The 27,972-nt window shown below is 29.0% G+C and overlaps 1 protein-coding gene across 4 annotated transcripts; it reads right to left on the reverse strand.

The window, feature by feature from the left end:
• Positions 1 to 112: 112 nt before the first annotated feature.
• Positions 113 to 27,962, reverse strand: LOC107440938 (serine/threonine-protein kinase PRP4 homolog). 4 transcript variants are annotated; one of them, XM_016054028.3, is made up of 13 exons: positions 27,824 to 27,962; positions 26,498 to 26,622; positions 20,620 to 20,778; positions 13,315 to 13,521; positions 12,632 to 12,835; positions 11,284 to 11,866; positions 9,790 to 9,913; positions 7,932 to 8,001; positions 7,449 to 7,597; positions 6,665 to 6,843; positions 4,585 to 4,756; positions 2,135 to 2,199; positions 113 to 250 (listed from the first exon to the last, which is right to left on the reverse strand). In XM_016054028.3, exons 1-12 carry the CDS (start codon positions 27,824 to 27,826, stop codon positions 2,135 to 2,137), a joined length of 2,040 nt encoding a protein of 679 aa, XP_015909514.2. In that variant the 5' UTR covers positions 27,827 to 27,962; the 3' UTR covers positions 113 to 250. The 4 variants fall into 4 exon arrangements, with proteins under 4 accessions (XP_015909514.2, XP_071041348.1, XP_042908743.1 ...); XM_071185247.1 differs by having other exon boundaries at positions 9,811 to 9,913; positions 27,824 to 27,953; XM_043052809.2 differs by lacking the exon at positions 27,824 to 27,962 and adding an exon at positions 27,513 to 27,736 and having other exon boundaries at positions 9,811 to 9,913.
• Between the last annotated feature and the right edge of the window lie 10 nt (positions 27,963 to 27,972).

Below are 27,972 nucleotides of genomic sequence, written 5' to 3' on the forward strand. Positions count from 1 at the left end.
CTATAGTAGAAACACTACTATAGTAGAAACACAGATTTTTTAAAAAATAAAATGTAAAAATAAACCACTCTTGTTTTTGAGAGCCTATTATTTAATGAATGAAATACTATGCTTAGTAACAACATTTTTATTTTGGAATTAATGAAGTAACAAATTAATGACAAGATGAATAATAAAAAGCTGTAAATATCTAGGTTACATGAAATAACAGAATACTTGATCGAGCAATGGTGCACATCTGAGAATAGTCCTGTAAATCAAAAGTTAATAAATGAAGCATGTAAATAGAATAGAATGATTGTAGAATTGCAAGTTCGTCATGAGGGGGAAAAAAAAGAGTGAATTTTGTAAATTTGGCAGGATTTTTAGAATAAAATAAAATCATAATATATACACTGAGAAAAAAAAAAAAACACGGTAAGAAAATTTAAATAGAAGAAAAAAAAAAAAAAAAAAAAAAAAAAACAAATCTAACTGAAAAATTTTGTACACTATTAACAAATGAAATTTTTTTTAAAATTCTTTTGGTTAAAGTATTGTACATTGTCAAATTATTCTAATTTATATTTTGTCTTTCATCACTTAACATATTTTAAATTTTGAAACGACATCTCAGTGTCCCCACTACTTGAAGGCAAGACAAACATCAAATAAAAATTTTGGCACAACGTTTCTTAGATTTCCGAAATTGGATCAATTTCCCTCCAACTATTAATTCAACACTTAAGAATATATTATAATGAAAAAAAGGAGATTGAGTTGTTGGGGAATTTTTTTATATATCTATTATAGAAAACTTGCAAGGCTACTCCCAATGCCTTGCGATGACTCTGAAACAATCACTTGATAAAAAACGTGACCATTTAATTTTTTCTTATGTAAAATTGTACAAACATGATTCAAGGACAGTTTAAACATAATAAAAAATAGAAAAATAAACTTTTGACAACATAATTGAATCACAATTTTTACTGACTATTTTGGAACAGGTCATTGGAAGTAACAGGTAACTTTTATAACAGGTATGATTCAATAGTAAATACAAAATACCCGTTCCAGAAAATACTAGCCATCTTTAATGAATACTTCTCTCAGTTAGTACATTGTCCCAACTCTTAAAAATGTCATTTTGTTATTGGTCTATTTTCCTTAACATTTTATGCTACTAAAAAACTTACAACCCTAATCATTAGTTATGAATCTCAGTTTTTCAAAATTTAAAAAAATTTTTATGAACATAAAGCATTAAATTTTTTCTATAATAAAATTTCTTTAAAAAAATTATCAAATTGTAACAAATAATAAAATGCAGTAGCATTTAGTTCTTAAAGGATTGAAAAGAAAATAATTCAACCACCCAAATAGTAGTACATTCAAATGAAAATAGAAATACTGTATACCTTGGTTTATAAATTAACTTTTTAACCCCCTAAAATGTTACAAAAATCAGCGGGTCCACTTATACACTCTCCATAAACTTAGACCTTTGTTGATTAGGAAATATAAAAAATGAGATAGATATGAATAACTATGTATCAATTAATCCCTTTCAATAACTATTTTTTAATGTGTTTTATACAAATAATTTTGCCATTTATTTACACAAAAATGTTTTTTTTTAGAAATACTTAAGTTATTTTAAGAAAAAAATTAAGAATAAGAAAAGTTAAGTTAATTTATTCAAGATTATTTCAAAAAATGTAACACAATGAAAACTTTTAAAACATACTATAAATTTAAAAGTTCTAAAAGATTATCAGTGCGAGATTCAATAACGTTAGTAGTGTCGTCATATAGATTACACTCTGCAATGGATTCTACTTCCTCATCTGTGGAAATCCACAAAAAATTGTCTTCATTCCCATCCAAAGAATTAGAAACTACACACTTTTTAAAAGATTTCACAAAGAACAGAAATTTTCATGAACGGTTTTTTAAGCGGCCGACTAACTTACCAGACATATCAGAAATTAGCTATCTAAAATTTAAAAATAAGGTTTCGACTCATACTTTGAAATATACCGTACCTAAAATAGCAACTGAAAATATGACCATAGATTGTAAGAAATTTTGAATACAAGCTATCAGAAAAAAATATTAAATGACTTATGCATAAATTTCACTAAAAAATTACCTATTTGCGATCAGGAGACAGTCGATACATGTCATGTTCCCATAAATGTGGAGAGAATCTTCCTCCTAAAAAAAAGATTGAACGATGACACATTAAGGAATTGTTGACTATCATAAATGCTGGAAAAAGATTCATACGAGGGTTGCTATTTATATTGTTGGCCTAATAATGAAAAAACAAATATGTAGGATCGAAATTGGTTTTTCAAAATATTCTCCATGATGATCAATACACTTTTGCATGCGTTTTAACCAATTTTCAAAGCACTTTTTCCAGTCCGATTGAGGTAACTCCAAAACATGCGTTTTGAATGCATCAACCGCTTCTTCGGGGGTCGAAAATCGTTGTCCACGTAATTTATTTTTGATGTGTGGGAATAAGAAGAAGTCATTGGGTGCCAAATCAGGGCTGTACGGCGGATGACCCATCAGTTCGATCTTTCGCTCCGTCAGAAATGCCTTTGTTTGAGTCGATGTGTGAGAGCTCGCATTGTCATGATGAAGAATGATTCGCCTGTTCTTCTGCTTTTTTCGAATTTCTCCGATGACTTCTGGCAAACAAATGGTCGTGTACCATTCAGAATTGACCGTCCTGCGTTGCTCTAACGCCACTGTTGCCACATGACCGTTAATGCCGAAGAAACAGGCAATCATTTGTTTCGATGTGCTTCTTCCTCGAACAACTTTTGTTGGTTTTGCCTCGTCTTGGAAGACCCATACAGTTGATTGCTGTTTTGTTTCCGGCTCATATGCATAGATCCATGATTCGTCACCTGTGTAGATGTTATACACAGCCTTTGATGTACCTTGAACGTATTTTTCCAACATTTCCTTGCACCAATCGACACGAGCCTTTTTTTGAGCGTTTGTCAGATTATGCGGGATCCAACGCGAACAAATTTTTTTTACGCTCAAATGTTCATGCAATATTTTATTGATGCTAGTCATACTAATGTCCAAAGACGCCTCTATCTCACGGTATGTCACATGACGATCTTGCTTTATCAGTTCACGCACAGCATCGATCTTTTCTGGCACAACAACGGATTTTGGACGACCTGCACGGGATTCGTCCTGGATCGAACATCGACCACGATTAAATTCGTTATACCAATTTTTTACAGTGCTGTAGGATGGCGCTTTATCGCTGAATAAAGAATTAAGTTCATCGAAGCACTCTTGTCTTGACAATCCACGTCGAAAGTTATGAAAAATAATGGCACGAAAATGTTCACGATTCAATTCCATTTTTTGAAAGAGAAGAACTTTTCAATTTACTGTCAACAACACAAATGAAGCTATAATGGTAAATCGTCTGCTGAATTTATGTTTAAAAACATCAAACTTTCGATTAAAATCGTCTGCGGTCGCCTAGCAACACTTACTGTTGCCAAGGCCAGAAATATAAATAGCAACCTTCGTACTGACCATCCATGAAAGATGTGAGTTACCAGTAGAAGGCGGAATTAAACTGTCAAATCATAAATATGATTGACTTTGTATGAGTGCTTAAAAATTATTCTTTTACAATGACTACAATCCAGAGACCAACGAGGAAAATTATGCTTAGTAAGGGTTAATAAAAATTATCACAATCTAGAGAAGAAAAAGTGATATAATTTACTAAGATACACAGTGAAATGCAACTGAAGGCAGTTGTTCTGAAATCGCTGATAAGAGGTTTCCTTTAATGAAAAAATTCAGTTCCTTAAGGATATGGCCACTCTTTGAAGATTACTATTATTTAGAGGTGGAGGATAAAGCAGTTTTGATGATATATATATTTTGATGATAAGAAAAAAAGTAAACACACAATAAACTTTTTAATTAAATATGTTTGAAAACTAATTTGTCAGAATGAATGAAAAATTGCAGTTATTCTTGATATATTTGAAAGACAGTCTCATCAATCGTATACTTAGACATGTTGGAAAACTTCGTATTTTTACAACTAGAAGAGCTTCAGCCACATGTTTTTTTGCAACAATATGGTGCACCACCTCATTGGGGTATCATCGTTCGTAGTTCTTTGAATGACCATTTTCCAGGAAAATGGATTGGGTGAGGAGTTCCAATTCTATGGCCACCCAGATCACCTGATATAATGCCGCTGGACTTTTTTCTTTGGGGATTTATAAAGGTCAATGTTTACAGGAGGATCGTGTCGAACATTGATGACCAAAAGCCAGAATTACAACCGCCTCTGTGGATGCCGACATGATTTTAATTATTTTTGCTATCTTTATTATTTTATGAGTTATTAAACATCAAAATGGGCCCAGGACTTCATAAACACCCTGTATATTCATTTCAGGTTTTACTGTGGGTTAAATAATAATACCATATAAATTTTGTTTTATCTATGCCTTTATAGGTAAAAAAATATTGAATACTATTACATATTTGCAAAAAAATAAAACTGAAATATGTGTATTAGCTAATGTTACTTACTACGAGGTCCTCCTCTACCCCTTGCATTTGGAGAGCCACGGAAAGAACCTCTTCCTCGAAAACCACCCCTCGGCGATCCTCTGAATCCTCTTCCACGAAAACCTCTTGAACCACGGAAAGGTCTAGAGCTACTACGTCCTCGATAAGGTGGTGGGGACAAATCTTTATTAGGCTAATTAAGAAATAAAGCAAAAAGTTGCAAAACTTAAAACCGCACATTACTCTTACAAAACTGTAAAAAACATTAACTTATTTTGTGAATTCTTATGATTTTTATGTTTAATTTAATATTAAATGTTAAAATTACTTATAGTTTTATAGTGCTAACAATAAAATAAGTTAAAAAACTAAAATTTTATTTAAATAAAAAAAAAGAAGAGTCATTGAGATGTTCAATTAATGAGGTTTATGTAATACAGTAGTGAACCAATTATCGGGTATGCTCGGGACCATTGCTAGCCCAGATGTTTGAATTTCTCGGTTTTCTGGAACAGTCTAAAAGTGCTGTCAATCTACGTTTCATTGAACACAAATTATAATGAAAAAGAGAAACACATTTTAAAATAAAATAAAAAAAACAAGAAAAGAAGCTCTACTAAATTAAAAAAAAAAATGGTAGAAAAAATAACATTCAAAAGACTAAAAACATTTACAAGTTTAATCCAGAAGAATAAGTTATTAAAAAAAAAACTTAATATTTGGATGTTTAGATTAATAAACAATCTTATATTTCTTTTATTAAAACAGACGTGATTCCAAACCAAGCAAAACTTGCAAATGATGAATCACTTATGAAGAATCAGAATTTATTCAATTGAAAAATATTTTTTTGTTAATCGACGCGGAACAGAAAAATATAACAGACAATAAAAAAACGTTTTGTTCATAATAATTAATTGTCCTAATAATGTATTATTTGAAATTACATCCTAATTTGTCATTATAAATCAAGGATAAATAAAACTGAGTAACTAAAGTGGTATAAAAAAAATCTAACACGTCAATACTCTTGAGGCAGAAGTTTCAAATTCCTTACCTCCAACTGACAGCACTCAGAAAATATTAAGAATAATAGAAGAATCTTTAAGGTGCACTAAATGATGGTTGGTTTAAAAAAATTGTATTTTTAAAAATCCAAATTTTTAATTCTAAATTTTTAAAAGCGCAAATTATGATATTAAGAAAAAATAAAGAGTGAAATCTAGCAATTTTATCGCGCCAAATACTCTAACAATGGTGATACCCGCTTTTGGGGTAAAATAGCCTTTTCCCCCGACAATTTATTGTCTAAACTTTATATATAAATAACTAAATTCTTCTCATTATTTTTTAAATGATAAAATTCAACTTAATTACTTTCCTACTTTATTATTGAATACAAAAATAGCCATATTTTAATAGTTTTCATATTACAATTAATATTTCGTATTTCCATTTCACTTTTTTTTACTTTTTCTTCGTAAAGTATAGGGATATATTTTTCTTTCATCTTCTGTTCACAGATATGCATGTGCAATAAATTACTCCTACCCCCATGTAAATCAAAGGAAAAAGAAATCAGCATCCTTTATCTTTGATGGACAGCAGCTTATCAGAAAAATAACTATTCTTTCCTACACACAGGAGAAAATAAAACATTCGTCTTTTCCCTGCCCTATCTCCTCCCTAAGATCTCAAGGTCACAGAAGAAATATTGAAGTTTGCTCTTGAGAAGTGGGGAGAAAATTACCCCAATCAAATTTTTCTCTACTCAACTTCAAGCAGTGAAATTTTCGCTTCCCCCCCAATCCTTCAAGCTCAAAATAATGGAAAAACCGAGCAAAAATGTCCCCGGTTTCGTAGATGCCTGATAAATGTTTCTGTACTGTATTTTAAAAATCATAACTACTATCAAATTGGAGGGCTCTGGTACATATAAAGATTTTTATGTTACATTTACTATTGAATGTTAAAATTACTCATAATACTTAACCTTACAATAAAACAAAATTTAATAGGAATTTAAAAAAAAAAAAAGGCAGTTATACATAGCAACATCTAATCAACGAGGCTTATGAAATATTTTTAGGAACATAAGTACCGCAAAATAGGATGGTCCTGGTGGAGAGGAATCTCGTTTATCTGGCCATGATTTGAAAGGATATTTATCTGGTTTACGGGAATATTCTGGAATTTTATCGTCTCTAGATCTGCTTCTTTGTCTGTACTTGCGTGAATCCATACCTGGTGAGCGGGAACGTCTCATGCTATGTTTATTCACTGTTAAAAATATTTAGGTATATTAAAAAAACAATTGTAATTTTTTTTATACAGAATATGTTTTTAAAAGGATACAATTGCTATTGTTAATTAAAATGTTCATGTTAAACACTTAATTGGTAAGAATACACAACATTTTCTAAAATGTAAAACTCCTTTTTTCAAAAAGTGTAATATCACATTTTGTTTTGAAATTTTTATTCTTTTTTTAAAATTATATTATACGTTAAAAGAAAGATATATCTTGGTTAGTACACATGATAAAAAATAAAATATACGAGTAGAGAAAAAAAAATTATTTTAATTTAATTATAAATCTAAATATACAAATTTAATCCATTTCAATAATTTTGAAGTGTTGAATTCACTCCAGAAAAAGTATGTTATTTTAAAATTTGTTTTTTATTTAAATTAAATTCAATAGCACATTTCATTTTCGCCTCAGAAACTATGAAAGTTGCAATTTATTTAAGAAAATCTAATTATTTAATTAAAAACAGTTTAAAGAGTTGGTTATTTAGAAAATTACAATATAAGAATAAAACAGCAATTTAAGAACTGATTTTTTTTACAAAGCAATAAAAATAACAATACAATTCCCATACTTCTTGATATGCCTTCAGGATATCTTTTATCAGGTACAGGATATAAATGACTTCTTGATTCAGAGCGTGGAGGAGGAGACAAACCTCTGCTTTCCTTCATACCTAACCTTCGAGTTTCATGGTGTGCTTCTTTGCGAATGATCTGTGCTCTGAAAATTATTATAGTCAATGTAATTTTGGATTAAACTCTTGGGGAAAAAAATTAGACAACATAAAAAAAGAAAATTTCTAAAAAGAATACAAATCAGAAATACATCAGCACAAAATAGAGCTTTTGAAGTGACCGACAATTGTAATTACTGTCTTTCGGCATTAAAAAATAAGGTTATTGCTGCTTTGGATTTTTAAATTTACATTAAATTTTTCTTAATTAAAAAAAAAAAAAAAAACTAAAACTTAGAAACTATGAATCTGGATGATAGATTTCAAGAGGTCTATCTTATTAAATTTTGGAAATTTAATTGAAAATAAAACTGTACTTACCTTACTTCAGATGGTGGTGGTCCATGACTGCGATTTTCAATATATTCTGGTCTACCATGTGATACTTCTCCTGAAATGCAAAAAATAATAGACATATTAGCAAAATAATAAATCAATTACGAGTTTGTATAGATAGAGTATCGTATGTACAAGTGTGTATGGTATAGTGTACAGTTATAATAAATTAATATAAAAATTTCCTGTAGAATAAAAACATATTTTTACATACAGTACAATAAAACATCTTAAGCATAAAAAAGATATATATATATTTTTTCAATAGAACATGAAACATTTTCAGATTTTACACCAACTGCGACTCTTATCTTAACACAAGAATATAGAGGTTTAAGATCATATTCAAAGAGATTTTAGTTTTTATGCAAATTAAACAAGATCCTTTGCAATGGTTTTACAGGGAACTATTAGTTTTAAACAACAATTTTAGCAAAAAAAAAAAAAAAAAATCATCATTCTACAACTTAAAAAATTGTAAACACCCATTAATATTCGGTAAAAACTCGGTATACTCAGAATGCAATCACCCCTGTAATCAATAAAGAAATTAATTTTTTACTTCATTTTGAAAAGAAAAACAGCAACTCTGCTAATGAAGAAAAAGAAAATAAGGATTTGTAAGTTTGAGAAAAATACTCCAAACATCATATTTTAAGTTTATGCATCAGTTCATGAAAATGTTGAAACTTGTGGTATGGTGTCACTTAAAGAAATGGTTGCAGAAGTTAAAGAAGTGCAAAATGATACCAATGAAGACGGTTAAACAGAACCACAACCAACACCAACATTTGCAGTTGACGACAAAACCTTTAAAATAATGAGATACCCTCTGTGTTCACATGAACTGACAGAAAAAGACCAGCAATCTGTCAGACAAATGCCAAAAATTTATCGTTTGCATTGAAAAATAGTATGTTTTAACTAAAATATACAAATATTTTTGCAGTAAGTATAACAACTTTTAATTTTTGTCCTTTTTTTTTAAACTTATTGCAAATTTATTTTTTATTACTTTGTTATTTTTTATTACTTTGTTTCGTGTTGATCTTCATTTGTCGTTCCCTGTTATCTATAATTTATAATGAACGGTAAAGTTAGGGAGTCATTGTCAAATCAAATGTTGCCTTTTTGCGAGTAATATTGTATTGTTATAACTGCTGTCATTTTGCAGCAGTTACTCATGACTGTAAGGAAAGATTAGCCAATCTAAAGTTAGCGCTGTCTATTCTCATTCTGAAAATGGGGCAAAATATTAATATTGTGAAAAGCCAAAGTTTTGTGAGAATGAAAAGCATTTTTGGTCTACTTTTTCAATATTTAAAATCTTACTCTAATGCTGCATTATCTCCGCTCATAAAAATTTGCAAAAACTGAGAATGAGGCAGTTATTCTGTTAATTTTCATCTAGGTGGAAAAATTTCGCCAAATAGGCAATTTTTAAAAAAGTTTAATAACTTTTTAAAGATTCAAGCTAATTGTCCAATTGAAAACTCAAATAATTTTTCACGTCAAGATGATATATATACTTAAAAATCATTGCTTTGCTTCAAGTGTAAGACACATAAATATTTTCCTTGGCGACAGAGCTTCGAAAAACCATAATAAAAAGTTAGGAAGAAAAACACATTAATTTTTTCAATAAGAATGTACAAACCAGCATTAAACTAATTTTTTTTTCCTAAGTCACTTAGTAAAGAAACATCATACATTTATATTATAGAAACATCTTATTTTGTTTTTTAGTATTCTAAAACTGAGATATTCAGCACGGAAGAATTGAAGATTTTATGTTAAACAATATGAAACTTACGTATCTTTAGTAACAAAAAATAATACTTACTATTTTTACTTTTGATCTTACCAGTATATCTTTCAGATCGAAAATCCCTGTCACGTGACTTTGATCGGTTTCTCACTTCAACATAGCCTTTTTTAGGTTGATTTTTTTCATACATTCTGTCATCCTAAAGAAAATGAGAGTTAATTGAATAAAACTATTTTACAATCAATACATACTTTAATAAATAATGAAATCAACATACTAAGCGATGCTTTTCCGATGCAAAGAACAATAATAAAATACATTAATTAAACTTGAACTATAAATTGAGATGATCTGATAGAAAAATAATTCTGCCCCCCTTTTTGACTATCGACAATTTAGCTTTAATTAGTACAGTAATTAGACGCAAATGTAAGGTTAGTCCTCTTGAGTGTGGTAAAAAGTGTAGAAGAAAACTATACAAAACTATTATAATTTTAAATTTCATTTGTATTGGGCCAAAAATTCAGAATCTAGACACATTGCTGTTACATCAAACCCCTCAATTAATGCCTGAGTCATAGAGAATCTAACTTATTTACACTCAATTTAATAAGGAATCACGTCACTGTTAAATAGTTTTATAATAAAGTTAAGGTTTTAGGTCACAAATATTTAGGTTTACTCATTTATACTGTTTTTTTAATATGATTAAAGATAATTTTCCAATGTGTATTATCATTGGATAAATAAAGATCTTTTATTTTGATTAGTAATTAAAGAAAGTTGAAATTAGCTTTCAAATTTAACTTATTTTGGTTAACATTATGGGATTAATTATGAAATTTAAAAAACTGATTTAAAAAAATGGGTTCTTTAGAATATTGTTCCCTTTTAAAAAAAGTTTTTTCCCACCTGCAATCTTAGTTTAAGATCACTTTTGTTTTTGTGTAATATTAATAACTCATGTCTTGATCTTGGCACAGGTCGAAGTGAGAATCTTGGCTTTGTGGTCAATCGACTTCAACGCACTGCTATTGGAAATGAGCTCTCTGTTACCATAGCAGTAGGCAGCATGAAACTTTTAGTCTGGGCGATTTCTCCTTAAAGCCGAAGTGTTTGATTAAAAAAAAAATATATATATATATAAATAATCAGGAACAGTATTTCATAAATATTACTAAACTATAATGCCAGGATAATGAATAGTATTTTAGGACAGCAAATATGGTTATATTTAAGAAGAAAAAAATAGAATCTTTTAAGAAATTAGAATATTAATTACAAATAATTAAAAATTTTGTATGATCTAGTTCTTTATTTTTTATTTTAATAAATTTAAGAAAATTTAACCATGCAAACTATTATGAGAAATAATTGTAATCGATTTTAAGTTTTATTTAGAGTTAAGCTGTTTGGCTATTTATTGTTCCGGTGAATTTCAAAGGTGTGTTGCAATATTTTACCAAAACAGTGATATATTTTTTGACAATTCGAGCTTGCTTTGACACTGTGGGAACCCAACAATAAAATGATCAATTAATGATAATTTTAGAAGTTGAATATTCATACTTGATCCAAAGGGCCACTATCTTTTTTTCCATCAGAACCTTGCCACCTTTCACTGAGTGGACGGTTACTAGAAGATTGAAATGGTGGAGGATGACCATCAAATCTATGTCGAGTAATTTCATAATTCTCAACATCTCTAAAACCCATGGAATGTGATTGTTGGTATGATCTATTATCGCTTGATGTAGTCTTCTTTTCAAAATATGCATCTTCTCTCATATCTCTTGGAGCTTGCTTAATTTCTTCTCTATCAAATATAGGTCTGTGACCTTCATTAGCACGCCTGACTAATTTAACATCACTTGGGTTGACAATCTGACGCAGGGTCGGTGAAGGCTCTCGTATGTTTCGTCGGATATCTATCGTTATTTTTTCTAAATCTTCTCTTGAGTATCTGATGCGAGGCTCACTTTCAACAGTGCTAAATCTTTCATGTAGAGTCAGATTGTATTTTTTATCACTTCCTGATGGAAATCCAGAGCTAGGAATATCAGCTTTGTATCTGTCGGCAACAGCAGTCTCGTAAGCACTCTTCATTGGAGGAGGTTGTCTTTTTGACTGAATGTTTGGCACTGGAGAAGGACTAAAACAAGAGAAGAAAATACACATAAATCATAGATACAGAAAAACAATAGACAAAAATCGTTCAACTTTAAGAAATAAGGAATTCAAATTACTCTGATTAAGTGCTTAACCCCTTAACAATCGGTTAATTTTCAAGAAAACTGACATAAAAGTGCCTATTTTGCCAAATACACGTATCCGATTAGTGCTGACATCTAGTTTAAAATAAACTAACTATCTACAATTACCTTAAAAATATCCTGGTACTGCCATCTGGTGTGTAAAATGATAAATAAAACGTTTTCCGGGCAAAAGAAATAAATTAGTTTTATTCTTACTGCCGCATTACTACCCAGAAATATCACAGGAGAAAGAAATAGAGGGCAAAACCTCACCCAGTCATTTTCATGGGAGTGAGAAGGTTAAGGTATTTTTCTGGTCTAGAAATTTAATAAAACTTTGATACCTTATACTAAGGTGTAAATGTTGGCAAAAACGATTTGCAAAGATTGTAGATTATTTACAGTTGTAATTGTAAATAACCGTTGTAGATTAATTTAAAAAAAGCAAATAATTTACAGAAAGTGGAATCTGTCAAATCTATCAAAGAAATACATGCATTAAGTTAAAATTATGCTAATCTAAGAGATAAAATTATGATAATATTTAAAGTTTCATAATATTACATAAGAGTAATATTTTTTCCATGCAACTAATTTCATTAGATAATAAACATTTTTTAGTTATTCAAGTAACTACAAAACCAATGACAGTAAATACAAACCTATGCTGTGTACGGTAATTGCGCTCAACCCTTTCATTATGCCCAGAGACTGGCAAGTAGCCACGAGAAATCATTGGCATGGCTGAGGGCAGAGGACTTATTTCACTTCGAAGAGCTATTCCGCCATCTGATATGAAAGGTATCTCATTTGAAGACTTGCGCAGTATACCAGGACTTGGGCTGCGAGGAAATCTATCAGGCTCTCTTAAAATATAAACATCTTAATGTTATTTGAGTTAAACACATTTCATCAACAAATTCAAAGCTTAAGTTTGTTTGTAAAACAGAAATGAAGTAAATATTTGGTTAAGTGTAGATAAAAATGTATAAATATGTTAATATAAATAAAAACAAATATAGTGATAAGATATATAATTTTCTGTAATTAAATAAGATTAAGTTGCAAAAAATTAAAGATATAGGTCATTAAAATAAGTATAATAAATTATTTAGCTATCTATAGGCACAAAAATAAGAATAAAATTTTATTTAAAAGTGTAGCAAACCAATTTTAATTTAAAACAATATACATTAAAAAATTAAGAAATAAAATTAATTTAGTTCAACAATAAAACTGTTTAAAATTTTCTGAATTTATTACAATTTACAACAAAACAATCTATACGCAATGAATATAACTAACCACAATTAAAGTTGTACAAATATCTAACATTTTAACTTACCGTCGTATTTTTTTCTTCGGAGGTATTGGTTCCAATCGATCATGAGGACTAATGTGAGGTACTGATCTAGTATTTAAGTACCTGCTATCCTGATATGGTGACGGATCACGCCGATCATGAGGAATAGGTAATGATGAAGGATGTCTCACTGGTGAAATTGATGGACCTTTTCTTTTTTCATATTTTGATCTCTTATAACTACGACTTCTATAATTGTTAAAGATAACAAGGAATATTAATGAATAAATAAGGACAAAAGATTACTTATACTCTTTATAATTTTAAAAAAATAAAATTATTAGAATTAAAATTTAAATAATGTTATAAGAACATTTTTTAAATAGTTTTGTTCCAAATTTTAAATAAACAAAGACACACTTATAAAACAAATTACATACCTTTAAATAAACTTTCAACTTGATTTTTTTTTCTAGAATATGAACTTTTTGTTTGTTATTGGAGGTAATTTCTTTTATTATGAATACTGACAATTAGCTTCGCAAGTCTAACAATGTTCTTTACCACTAAGAAATATTGAGTTATTTTTTATATGCTTTAATTTTCAGGTTGCATGGTTAGGGCATCTACTTCATCTGCAACAAGTGGTTGTTTGTATCCTAGAAACAGTCAATCATCAGCTCACGCATACACATGGATCATTATGCAGTCTTAAGTTGATGATGAATGACTCTAAATGAATTGAAATTTTAAGGATAATGCAGTCACTTTATTTTCTTATCCAGTTCCTGGGAATTTATTAGTAGTGGCTTCGATCCTGAACTCTACAATTTCTTTGTACGATGTAGCCTGAGGGTTCTTCAGAATTTGTAGCTACCTCCAACTACACTATTGGTCCTGAATGTCTCTCAAACATACTCAGAGAATAAAGGGGTAAAAGCTGAAGGAAAGGAAGAGCTGAGCACGATGTTTGCCACCTTATTTCATTTTCAGGTCCAGTTTTTTAGACACTTATCGGTAGCGACTTTGATCTTAGAGACCATCAGTGGATAAGAGGTTGAAGATGAAGAAAATCTGAGCTGAGATTGACGTTTATCACTTTATTTCTTTTTCCAGTCCAGATTTCAAACACTTATATCTGGAATCAAAGCCGCTGCCAATAAGACATCACCAGTAAATAAGAAATCTCTCGTAATATAAAGATGGTTGTTACAACTACGTATCCATATGGATTTTGGATTTTCATGATTGGCTATGCCCTAACCATGTTTTATAAGATAATGCGATGGAAAATAAATCAAGAATAGAAACTCAAATCTATGCCCACTAGTACGCTTGCCTTTTTGTTATTGAAAATTGCAAACTAGTGTCAGTTTGTAACCAGATTTTAATAGTCAGGGACTGAGATTTTCACCATGTCTATTTGCAAACTATGTAAAAGAAACATTTGATGAACATTATGTCAAGGTTAAAGCTTTGAATTGGTTTCACATGTGGTATACTATTGTGAACACAAGGTAGCTAAATAATGAGATATTGAAAACCTCCTGGACATCTTGTTATGTAAGAATAAAATGGCGGTTGATAATATATTATTCAACTGAAACTGACGATTTTTGAAATGATAAGTAATGAAACTATTCACAATTATGTTATAGTATTCTTACATTGTAAAAACACATGAGCTTGAAACCAAACCTTCTGATGGTGCTAAGCAATATTCAATGGTCTACATATTTTTTCCAAACGATGTAACCTTCTTGAGAGCTTCCTCCCCAGAGGGTTCTTCAGTATGGGTAGCTACATCCAACTACACTACTTGTCCTGAATGTCTCTCCTAACTTCAATTTATTAACTCAATGTCATGTTACTCAATTTTAAAAGTGTTATCTTCAAAAAGAAATGATGCAAACTATTTGCTTTGCACTAAACATCTCAAAAAAAGATATTAGAGGGCTAGACACAGTATTGCCTGTATGGAAAGTTGAAATTGCTTTTGTTTGACCTTGTTATTACCTTCTATTTACTATAGTTGTAATGTATTCAGCCATTGAAAATGAAATTAAAATAAATTACCCTAAGAACTTCTCTTTTGCAAGACTCAACTTGGAATGTAAATATTGTTCTCACAGTATTTTCTGCAGAAGTTATTGCAAATTAATATAATCTTCTATTGTTTCTTTTTTTAAGAGATTTAATTCCACATAAAAATTTTTCTCCAATCCATATCCAAGAAAAATGAAATTTGCATAATTTTTAAGTTCTCCTTTGATAAATTCGACTTAAAGAATAAACCATGGCTTTACTTATCTCATTAACACACCAATATAAAATTGCTAATTTAAGCAAGGGTTTTTTAAAAATCATTATTTTGTTATTTATACTTAAGATTTAGTGTAATTTTTATAAAAATTGCAAAATGCTCCAAACATTTTTTGGGGATAAGTATTATGCTGATAGAAAATTCAGTTTTAACTAATTTCTTACTGTTACAAGTAAATAAAGGGGGGAAATACATATATATATATATATATACATATTGTAGGAATTGATAATTAAAGTAGCAATTTATTCCAATAAAATTTTTAATTTGCAACTGATTAGTAAGACATTAGGAGTTTTGAACAATTATTTGAAGACTGAGATTAATTATGTAAGTTATAAAAGAATATGACATAACACTAATTTTATAAAATTTACAAGACAACAAATCATTTTCTTGTCTTGATTAAATTATTTTGAGTCCCATTCCCTTTTTAATACAAATAAATAAAGTAAACACGTATAAACATTTAGCTTTCTGTGACCAATATTAACAAATGGAATGCATAACTACATATACATTAAAATATTTTAAAATAAACTTACAGAATATGAAGTTTATTGTAGTAATATAATTATTTCTTAAATTTTTTACTATAATGAAAATATTTGTGAAAAGTACTTAAAAAGAGTAGGAAAAAAATGAGAAGACTAGGTTCTTAAATTCAACCCTTGTAAAAACTCAAAATATTAAGAGTCAAAATCAACGTAACTAATAATTTTGACAAGGTTTCATTCATTTTCCAAATCATATTTTGAATTCAAAAGTTTTTCTTCTTCCGTCCTTCATTATTTAATAACAATTTATTATTTACTGTAATACACAAAACTCATATCATTTTTCTTCATCAGTATTTCTTCATTAATTTATTACATTGAATAACAATTTATTCAACTTTAAGATGAGATGTTACACTGTAGCTCTTAAAATCTTAATGAGTATTTTTCATTAACTACCTTTTTCAAAATTAATCTCAAAACAAGCTAGTAATAATAAAAATGAATATTTTAAATATCATCACCTTTATCAGAAAATACATGAGGTATATTAGTTCATATTTCATTCAACATTCTATTTTCATGCTCTACAATTTAATTCAATAACCAGTAGAAAAAAATATTATTTATGGGTTAAAATAAGATATAGTTTTTTAATAAAGAATGCATAGTTCTATAACTCTAAAACGAAGCATGGATCCCTTTTTATGATTATAAATAGCAACAAATTATATTAGTCTAGCGTTCTTTCTGGTTTGCAAGCTTTGTTTGCTACACTATTTTACAAAATACACAATAGCTTAAATTAGTTTTGATAATCGCTGGGGCATTTACCTAATTCCTTGTCAATAAAATAACATTTTAAAATTTAGACTTAAAGAACACAATAGATAAGTTCATTCTCAACAATCTTGTTATATTGGAATCTTGGATATAAATTCATTTTCAACCATGCCAAAATTATCCCCCCCCAAATCACATCAACTCATCTTAATGCTCTGGAATCTTGTTTTGTTCATATGAATACTGATTCCCTTGCTAAAATTATTAGTTCCATACCATCTTTTCATTGTGCATGGAAATGCATTTTATTCTGACTTTCTTTTCCTTCGGGTACTTAGGTTCTTCTAGTTTTGTTTCTCACCTTTATTTCTCCATTAGTAACTTTTTGCTTTATATTTCAAATCACTTTTGTTTCTTCTCATTCACGCCTCGCAAGTCTTGAAAATGGGCACCTGTTTTTAAGTGCTTGAAGCACGTAGACTGTTATTTTCAATTGGTATATTCTTGAACCGAATGAAGTTTTTAAATGAGCTATTGCTTGTATTACACAAATAATTATCTTCCTATTAAATTCATAAAATGGAGGATTTTAATTTACTCTCTATTTGTTGAATTTAATTCCATTTAATAGCAACTATTTGATAAATCAAATGGATTTGAGGAAAGATGTAGAGATTTTCATTCATTTTCTTTTTTTTGTTCCTTGCATTACACTTAAATAATTTTTTTAAAAATGTCATTAACAGCAACCATGTTATCAAACGACCAGTTTTTATGGCAGTAAAATGCAATGGGGAGAAGATGTAGAGATTTTAATAAATTATAGATTATGTTCATTGAATTGCATTTAAAATCAGATAAATCATCAAACAATCTGTTTCCGTGATTGTTGTAATAATGGATTAACATGCCTGTGGCACTTATCAGCATTAGGATCCAAGTCCATCAGAGCTGCAGCACATATTTTCTGTAGTAACTCAGTAATTCTTTATTCATTTAGGACTTATTGCTTGAGCACACAAGAAATATTCCTTTTCAGCAAATACAAAAAAGGCTATTATGATCTTACAATAATAGCTGAAACTATTTATATTATTTTCAAGGTTATTCTGATTTTTCAAGAAGTCTCATCATTCAATGCAAGCATTTGATAATTGCTATAGAAATGCGATGTCACTGCATTGTGTTATATTCTTTAATGTCTTCAATAATTTTTATACACGTAGGAAATAAGAGAAAGCAGTATGTTCAAATCATCAGGTGTCAAGAAATGATAGCAAACTATTCAAAGTTGTAAACATGCTCCTGACTTCAGTAAAATAACACAAAGCAATTTCAGTGATAAGCATTTTGTTATATTCTTTAATGTCTTCAATAATTTTTATACACGTAGGAAATTAGAGAAAGCAGTATGTTCAAATCATCAGGTGTCAAGAAATGATAGCAAACTTTTCAAAGATGTAAACATGCTCCTGACTTCAGCAAAATAACACAAAGCAATTTCAGTGATAAGTATTCAATTTAAATAGCTTCCACTTTCTTAAAAAAATTAATAAACGAAAATCAATGATTTTTAGTTCCTATAAATATCATAATTCTAATATATAGAGTGAATTATGCAATTTGCTGTCTTAATACTGTCTTAGATACTATGATTTACCAAAAGTCCAGCATATAACAATATTTATATTTTAGCCCGAATATTTTCTACTTGTACCTTATAAATTTTATTCCTGTAAAAAGCTCTTTGCAGGGGAAACTAATAATGCATACCACTTTCATCAAACTTACTAACATTTCATTATAAGTTATGTATTTATTCTTCCTGTGACTCATTTCATTTATTCAAACCTTGAAAACATTATCTAAAATTTTTTTTCCAATTGAAACTAATTGCACAAAATACTAAATATAGAAGCTAAAAGAATTCCTCAGAATATTAGTTTCCTTCGATGTTAATAGCAACAACAAAGTATTGATAAAGAATCACACATTATTAACTGGTTTCCATGGTTAAAGTAAAAACTTAAATAGTAAATCAAGTGAATAATTTTTGGTTTAAAATAATTCATGGTTGAATTTTTTTTGTTTTTACTGTTGAATTCAAAATGTCTTGCAGCTTTGATTAAAACAGAATCAACTAAAGAGAAGTAAGCATGGTAAGCACACATATCAACTCATAAAAAAATTAATTTAAATTATTTTTCTATTTCTGAAAAAATTCTTTTATCTAATTTTTTCTCCCCAACAAATCCTTGTTAGTATTATCTTCTTTAAGCAAATAAAGATGAAAATAAACTTCAAAGAGAAACTTCTTTTTTCATGCATCAATTTTGGAAATAAGTATTCTTTACCATTCATCAACATCATACTTCAAGATCGTTAATAAACAATTTATTTCTTAATTCCTTTACAAACTTTTTTTAAAAAAATTTCCTCTGAAATTTATTGACAGTTGAAATGATTGACCACTGTTGAGCATGATGAACTGAGTAATTGAAATATTTGACCGAACTCAATACTGAGAAACATGATAAAATGCTTATATAAGTGATAAATTTATCATTTATATATCTCCAACTATTATTCCAAAATGTCTCTGTTTTTTTTGTTTCACAAGGAAAATGTAAGAATTACAAATACTTATTTATTTATTACATAAAGATGATGAATTTATTTCAAATTCCAGAGAGAGTTATCACAAACTGCTTTCCTTTATGTATTTTCAAACATACAGTAACACTCACATTTTACAATTTATTTTAACATAAAGTCACTTAAATTCTCATAGAAACTGTCCACTGTTAACAGGTTTCTAATTATATTTAAATTAGTCTTTGATTAAAGGGGTATTGTTTCAACAAAAATTTTCACTACAATTATTATGAAAGGATTTTTTTAACAATGACCAGGCCCTTATGTGTTTAATTCACTAGATAATCCATGCACTAGATTTAATAGCGAGTAATATGGGTGCTGTAATTATACATGGATAGAACATTTCATTTAGGTTAACTTCTGTAATCAGCATATCAAATTTCAACGTATCATTGTAATTGCTAATTTTCATAGTTCAATTTTATCAGTCACATTTTACTTTTTCTTTCAAATGTCAGCTTTTCAGAGTTTTATTCTTCATTATTTTAATCTTCTAGGTAAAATTATATGGTTCTTTTTCTTTTAAATAAAAGGAGGAATAAATCAGCTTTTAATGAGTCAAATTCATACTAAAAAAAAATAAAAAATAAACTGGAACTAATATTTTAAAGGATTAATTTATGTAGCTTTTCTTGTCATATGAATAATTATCTTCTCCATTTTAAAACTTTACGAAATGATTTTCAAAATTCATCTTGAAAGAAACGTTTCAAAGTTGGACTGATTCAAATTTGCCCTCAAGAATAAGACAAACCAATTTTAAACTTTTCCACAAACTTGCAGAAGTAAAGCAGTTTAAGGCTGCGAATTTCAATTTGTAGAAATTGGCATTGCCAGTGAATCATATCTAAGCAAGAAAAACAGAACTTGAACTGATAAGACCAAATTTTCCCTTTAAGAATAATACAACCAATTTTAAAACTTTTTCATTGTGTTGAGGAAATAAAAAGAAATTTATAATGATGCGAGTTTCATTTTGTAGACAGAAACATTTTCTTCTCACGGGCCAAACATAACCTAGCAGATTAGACTTGGTATTTCAGGTGTCATTCCTGATGACTCAGATCAAATCAAGAAAGATGATACCTGTCCATGGAATCTGGAGAGCCTGGCATGCTATGACGTGGGACAGATCTACGAGGAGGAGAAGTTATAGACCGCATTCTTGATGGATGTATACTTTTACTAGAAGATGATATAAGATGTCCTCTCTTCATTCCTGGTGACAGGTGCTTTATAGGAGGTCTAGAAATAAGTTAATGATTAAAAAACTTTAAGCAGCAAAATTTATAATAATATTTACTAAGTTAAATTGTGAATGGAAAATAAGGATGTGGTTATCTGGTTATATAAAAAAGGTAGAAATACACTAATTAATACTGACAGCAACCTTTAAAACATCAGATTTAAACAGGGCTCTCCAAAAAAATGCTTCCCTTAAGTACTTTTTAAGCACTCAAAAAATATTTTTAAGCACTATACACATTAACAAAATGTAAAATAATTTTCAAAGACTTTATATGATGAAGATAAAATAACCAGTTTCAGACAAAGAACTCTTATCTTGATTACATTAGCCATTATAAAATGATTGAGATTCTTCATTTCAATATAAGAGGGTGGAAAGTGAAGCCTGAAATTGAGAATATCTTGCAAAATGCAGCAGAGTTGCACATGAGAGTGCAATAATCTCACCGAACCCAGCTCAGTATATGCACATGTGAACTCGCAAATATTTAATCAAACATGTAAAATGATAAGAGTTTTTATACGCTGTAGAACGACGGTTCACCGAAATAGATTGCGAATAACTTTGAGTAGAACAATGTAAAAACCACGCTTTTGCACAATACGTGGCGAAAATCGCAATTAACCAAGTTGATTTTCGCGATTAAAGAAGGAAAAAAAAATATCATTTTCGAAAAGGGATAACTAAGCACTTTTTAAAAAACCCCAATGAAAAAAAAGCACCTTTAAGGGCTTTCAAAAAACGAAAATCTAAAATAAGCACCGTCAAGCACTTTTTAAAAACGCTATGCACCATGTTCTCAGACAGTTACCATAAAGCAATAACCAGATTTAGATAAATTGGAAAACTTTCTGTGAACACGATCTCCATTAAAAAACCTTATGTAAGCAATTTTTGGACCTTTATCGTTGCCTAATATTGACAAAAGTTGCTGCTTTTTTTAAAAAAAGTGTTATAAATCTTCATATTGATTATTAGATATACCAGCATTTATTTCTTTAAATTTACAGGGATGAGAGTAGTCAGAAAGCAAAAAAGAGGAAATCCAAGAATATATATATATATATATATACAGAAATTTAACAAAAAAAGTGTGATTTTTAAACTTGTAAGCCATGTGATTATAAATCCTGATGATTAATTTTAAAATTGTATGAATATATGAATATGAATCACATGCATGATTTTAAATTGAGAGAATATGAATCCTGATATGAGTCTTTTAAATTACGCGAATATGAAACTCTATATCGAATTTTAAAAAACGCGAAAATAAAAATCATGATGCATAATTTTTAGATCACGTTAATACGAATCGCAATGCATAATTTTTAAATTGCACGAATACAAATCACATTGTCTAACTTTTAAAGCACGTATAATCAATGTTTGATATTACAACCGTAAAAACAAACCACGACATTGGATTTTAAGCTCCCGTGAATACGAATCGTTACATAGGGTTTTGAAAGCGTGTAAATACAAATCGCAATATTGGGTATTTAAATCTCGTAAATAAGAATTCCAATGTCAATATTTAAATCATCTGAATAAGAATCGCAACGCTCAACTTTTAAATTAGGTAAATACGAAAATCGATTTTTGATAATAAAAATCGCGATTTTAAAAATGCATAAATACAAAACGCGATATTGGATTTCTAAATCTCGTAAATAAGAATCATAATGCACGATGTTTAAATAGCGTAAATAAGAATCGCAATGCGCAACTTTTAAATCAGGTGAATACCAAAATCGATGATTGATATTAAAATCGCGTGAATAAGAATCGAGATATTTGCAGAGTCGGAACTTGGAATTTCTAAAAGGCTTGTTTGAATTGTCTTCGATTAGACATAATAAAAAAAAATTTACAAGATTAATTGAATAAGCAAATAAATATTTTCACTGCAAATCTACCTCTATTTTTTGAAATTTTTTTTTCGTTCGCTTTCACGCCAGACAACAGGGTCACGACGTCTGAATTGCGAAAATACGAGCTATCCGGCGGACAAATAAAAACACGGAAAATCTTATTTTCTGCGCGTAAAAGCGGAGAAAATAAGTAAAAATACGGAAAGGTTGGCATCTAGGACGTAGTTTGAATTTTCTGCTTATTTTTGAAAATCGTANAAAAAAAAAAAAAAAAAAAAAAAAAAAAAAAAAAAAAAAACGAAACTTTTAGAAAATTGGAGTTTTTTTATAAAAAGGCTGAAATTCGAGAGGCAAAAGCGAAAAAAATCTCTGTATTAAAGGTCAACCAGTCTTATCCCAAGGATATGATTTTTAGAGAAACTTCAGGGAGAGGAATGAGGACTTCAATACTTCCTCTCCGCGGCAATTTAAATTCCTCATAAAATACTTTAACTTGTGCAAGAAAAAAATTTCCGCGGAAATTAGCGGGGAAAATGGAAAAATCTGAAAGAAAGCGGAAATCCGCGAAAGAATCACATCCCTGATTCTAAAAACAATGAAATTTTCAGAAGTCTATCATTAAATATCAAAGGTTATTACTTAAAATATAAGAAAACTTAAATTTAATTTATGTCTAAGAATAAGTGTTTTTCAATAATTTTTATTAGTTATTTCACTTTTCGCCTTTATGAGAAATATATTGCGATTATAATACTTAGGGTGACCCGGGGTAATTCACAATCACTCTGTTTCTGGGGTAAATAATGATCACCTAAGTTTTATTTCAAAAAAAAATTTTTTTTTTTAAATTTAAGACATGGGCAAGAATGCTTGTACACTTTACTAAAGTATAACTACATTTACTTAATAATAATTTTTTGTTTAATCTAACAAAATAAGTATCTTTTAAACTGCTTTCTGTATTTTCCATTTCAAAGATGGGTTTCAAAATGTGCACATTTCTGNTCAGGTAAATACGAAAATTGATGTTTGATAATAAAAATCGCGATTTTAAAAATGCATAAATACAAAACGCTCATAAATATGAATCATAATGTACGATGTTTAAATAGCGTAAATAAGAATCGCAATGCGCAACTTTTAAATCAGGTAAATACCAAAATCGATGATTGATATTAAAATTGCGTGAATAAGAATCGAGATATTTGCAGAATCAGAACTTGGAATTTCTAAAAGGCTTGTTTGAATTGTTTTCGATTAGACATAATAAATAAAAATTTACAAGATTAATTGAATATGCAAATAAATATTTTCACTGTAAATCTACCTCTATTTTTTATTTTTTTTTCGTTTGCTTTCACACCAGACAACAGGGTCACGACGCCTGAATTGCGAAAATACGAGCTATCCGGCGGACGAATAAAAACACGGAAAATCTTATTTTCTGTGCGTAAAAGCGGAGAAAATAAGTAAAAATACGGAAAGGTTGGCATCTAGGACGTAGTTTGAATTTTCTGCTTATCTTTGAAAATCGTAAATAAATATAATTATTTTATTTCAACGACTGAATTTTCAAAAAAATCGGAGTTTTTTTTATATAAAGGCTGAAATTCGAGAGGCAAAAGCGAAAAAAAATCTCTGTATTAAAGGTCAACCAGTCTTATCCCAAGGATATGATTTTTAGAGAAACTTCAGGGGGAGGTATGAGGACTTCAATACTTCCTCTCCGCGGCAATTTAAATTCCTCATAAAATACTTTAACTTGTTCAAGAAAAAAATTTCCGCGGAAATTAGCGGGGAAAATGGAAAAATCTGAAAGAAAGCGGAAATCCGCGAATCCGCGGAAGAATCACATCCCTGAATTTAGCACTTTTTTGTATTATAAAACTAGTTATTGACACATCTTGTTTTACCTGATACTTGCCTTTCATTGTATATACGTAAATTCTAAGTAGCTGAGAAAGAACAATGCTAACATTTGATGAAGATTTTTATTTGAATGACTTTTCAATTCTTCTACTCAAAAAGTCTTGTTTCTTGCTTTATTCATTCCACAATAGATAATAGCTAAATAGTAGCATGAAATTTCTGAATGGGGAAAAGATCTTTTTTCCTTGCTCTTGTTTCCTCAATTGTTTAGGAGCTTCCTGGAGGCAGCTGTTGGTTGAGCAGGAGAAGATTTTCGATGTTCTCAAGCGACGGGGTCTTTTGGACCCCGCCGCCTGAGGACAGGCTTTCTTAGACCCAGGGGATGAGTAACAACAACATAGATAACAGCACGAATATGGGAAATTTTGGCTATCGACATAATGAGTGTACTAAAAAAATATTACCGTGATGATGACAAATTTTCACGAACATACTTTGTGCACTTGTGTATATTATGCATATATGGCAATGACCAAGAATATAATAGAAAATATAGGAAATAAGGGAAGAAAAACAAAGAAATAGAAAAAAAGAAATAAAACTTTTTAATTTTCTCAAATCTTAATATTTTTGGTAAATAAATATAAAAATTATTTAATAATCTATTACATCATGGAGTGAGTTTGTAAGGTTCCAATTAATTGACAGTCTCAAAAACATCAATTAACTGATGCCACTTGTCAAAGTAACGGTTTTGTACACATTAGAGTGTGTTCACACTTTTCCAATAATTGTAGGGTAACCTTAGATTTCAGAAAGAGGATTAACATAAATTTTTATTTTAAAGCAAGTATTAAAATTCAACAGAATCGTAAGAAAATTCTTTAAACACTTTTCAAGCTAAAGCTTTCTGCGGGATATTTAACTTTTTCTTATGTTATTTCAAACGAACAATTACATAAAAAAAAAAGCTCTACAAGGAAATCAAACATATAAGAAGGACCTGGATTGCACATATTTCAAGAATGCCAGCCACAAAGTTCCCCCACATAGACCAGAGAAGATTAAAAAAAAAAAAAAAGTGAAAAACCTAAAATTATGAAGCCAAAAATAATTAAGGGAGATATACATTTTGGAACTTGGCAAAGGAGACAGTTTTTGATTGTGGAGGATGGGGAGTCAAGTCACACAAACAGAAATTTTTTGACAACCAGAAAGATGATTAAACTATTTCATCTCCTTACCATATTTTTAATTAAAAAAAGTAAAGAGTCTAACAGAAGTTTAATATTTGTTATATTGAACAATAAACATATAACCGTTTTTAATTTATAAACCAAAATAAAAATCGTTTTTAATTTTTAAAGCTAAATATCTTAATTTAACTTTTTCAAATTGCCATACTTACAGAAAAAAGTGACCATAAAAGAATAATGCATATTAGAAACGCTCTTGAAAAAATGCTGTTATAATAAAAAAAGTTCTAACTTTATTAAACAGAACAGAAAAAAAGTTCTCACATTATAAAACGTAAAGCGTTGAAAAAACAATGAAATTGACTGGCATGAATGTAAGGAAAAAAAAACAGCATTACAAAACACATGGTTCAGTATAGAGTAATCTAGTATCAAATTTTGCTTTTCAATCTGTCTTCCAGGACACAAACAAATTTTAGAACATAACAAATATGTGTAAAAAATAAGTAAAAAATGAGATTTTAAATTATCCTTTATTAAATCTTTTAAAATCCCCCCCCCATAAAAAAAAACTTAGTTAAAAAAATAATTTTCAAAATAATACTTTGCCGAATATTTGGTCAAATATTCGGCCAATAGAATATTCGAAAATATATAAATATTTTAAAAAATATCTACTTTTAAATTTCTTTCAATAGCGACTTTTATTTTAATGAACTTGGATTCCATTGTTTATTAAAAGTTACATAAAATAAATAAAGAAATAATAAATTTACCTAGAGTTCCCAGAACTTCTTATTGGGGAACCTGAGCGACCCGGTCTCTTCATCATGTGTTCCTTTCGTATTGGAGAACCTCTCATATTCTTAATCAATTTGCGAGGTGCCTTAGATGACATCATCTGGAAAATTAAACAATACTTAATAAAATATTGCAAGAAGATTCATTTAATAATACACTAATTTTTTAATTTTGACTTTTTTAAAAAGCAGTTAAATAAAAGATTAATACTATTATTTTAAAGAACCTTCAAGAATTTAAAGATTTCTTGATAAATTTTTGCAACTTGCTTCAAAAATGTTTCTACATTATATACTTAAAAAAAAAAAAAAGCTCAGTAAGAATGAATTGTAGCCGAAATACCACAAATTTTATGATTTGCGTTTAAATGAATATTGAATTGGGGAGATTTCCTAATTGGTACATCTACCATAAAGGTTGTCAAGCTATGCCAATAACTAGGCAATGACAAATATAAAATAAAATTGAATAAGAGAAACAACTTGGGTTAAGAAATGTGGTCAGGACTGCGCACCAAACAAATGACAATTTCTTAGGTCTTACATGCCACTAAATATAAAACCCTAGTTTATGACAGCTCAGTGTTAAACCACAGGGCTATTATAGTTGTAAAACAACTATGAGAAAATATTGCCCAGAAAAAGAAAAATGCTGACCTTATTGCCTGAAATCCCTACAAAGAGAAATGTAAAAATATAGGAAATAAAAAAAGCAGGCAAAAAAGAATTTTATTGTACTTATATAAACACACTTAGCTTAGATAATTTTCCTAATATATTATTTTCATAATATATTCCTCCCTAGATAATTTTCCTAATAATGGCTTAAATTGTATATCTATCTTAACATGAATTGTTGATGAATTATAAATTTAGCATTAAAATATTCATTGTTTTTATGCATTGCCTGTAATTATTACCTACAACAACATATGCTATGAAGATTATAAGTTTTAGATTATTTACATTCATTATACGAAACTTATTGTACCATAATTATTGGCTTTCTCATTCACTCATAAACAATATTCAATGCAAACTTAATAAAGGGGCCTTATTGAAAAAGTAGTTATGATTACTCTTCAAGTAGTTTTTGTGTAGTAAAAGACAATGCATATTTTCAGAGGCAGACAAAGGAAAATTAAAATGGTTATTATTAATTAACAAAAGAATACTACGTTATAATATGGCAACCATATGAATTTATATTTTATACATTCTACAATAGAGATAAGAATGAACTGAACCTAAGTTACATTTAAATCTTAGAACTTCACTTAAGTTATTTAACGTAATAATTACCATGTAATTGAATTCTTTTTCTCTATTTAAAATAAAAATTACATTCTATCTCTTATCGAACAATCATAGACATATAATCGAACACTTAATAATAATAGAATGTTCCAACTGTTGCCAATCTTAAGCACCATTCACGGAATTATGATTCA

The sequence above is a fragment of the Parasteatoda tepidariorum genome, chromosome 9, assembly GCF_043381705.1.
Source record: "Parasteatoda tepidariorum isolate YZ-2023 chromosome 9, CAS_Ptep_4.0, whole genome shotgun sequence".
Classification (NCBI taxonomy): domain Eukaryota; kingdom Metazoa; phylum Arthropoda; class Arachnida; order Araneae; family Theridiidae; genus Parasteatoda; species Parasteatoda tepidariorum.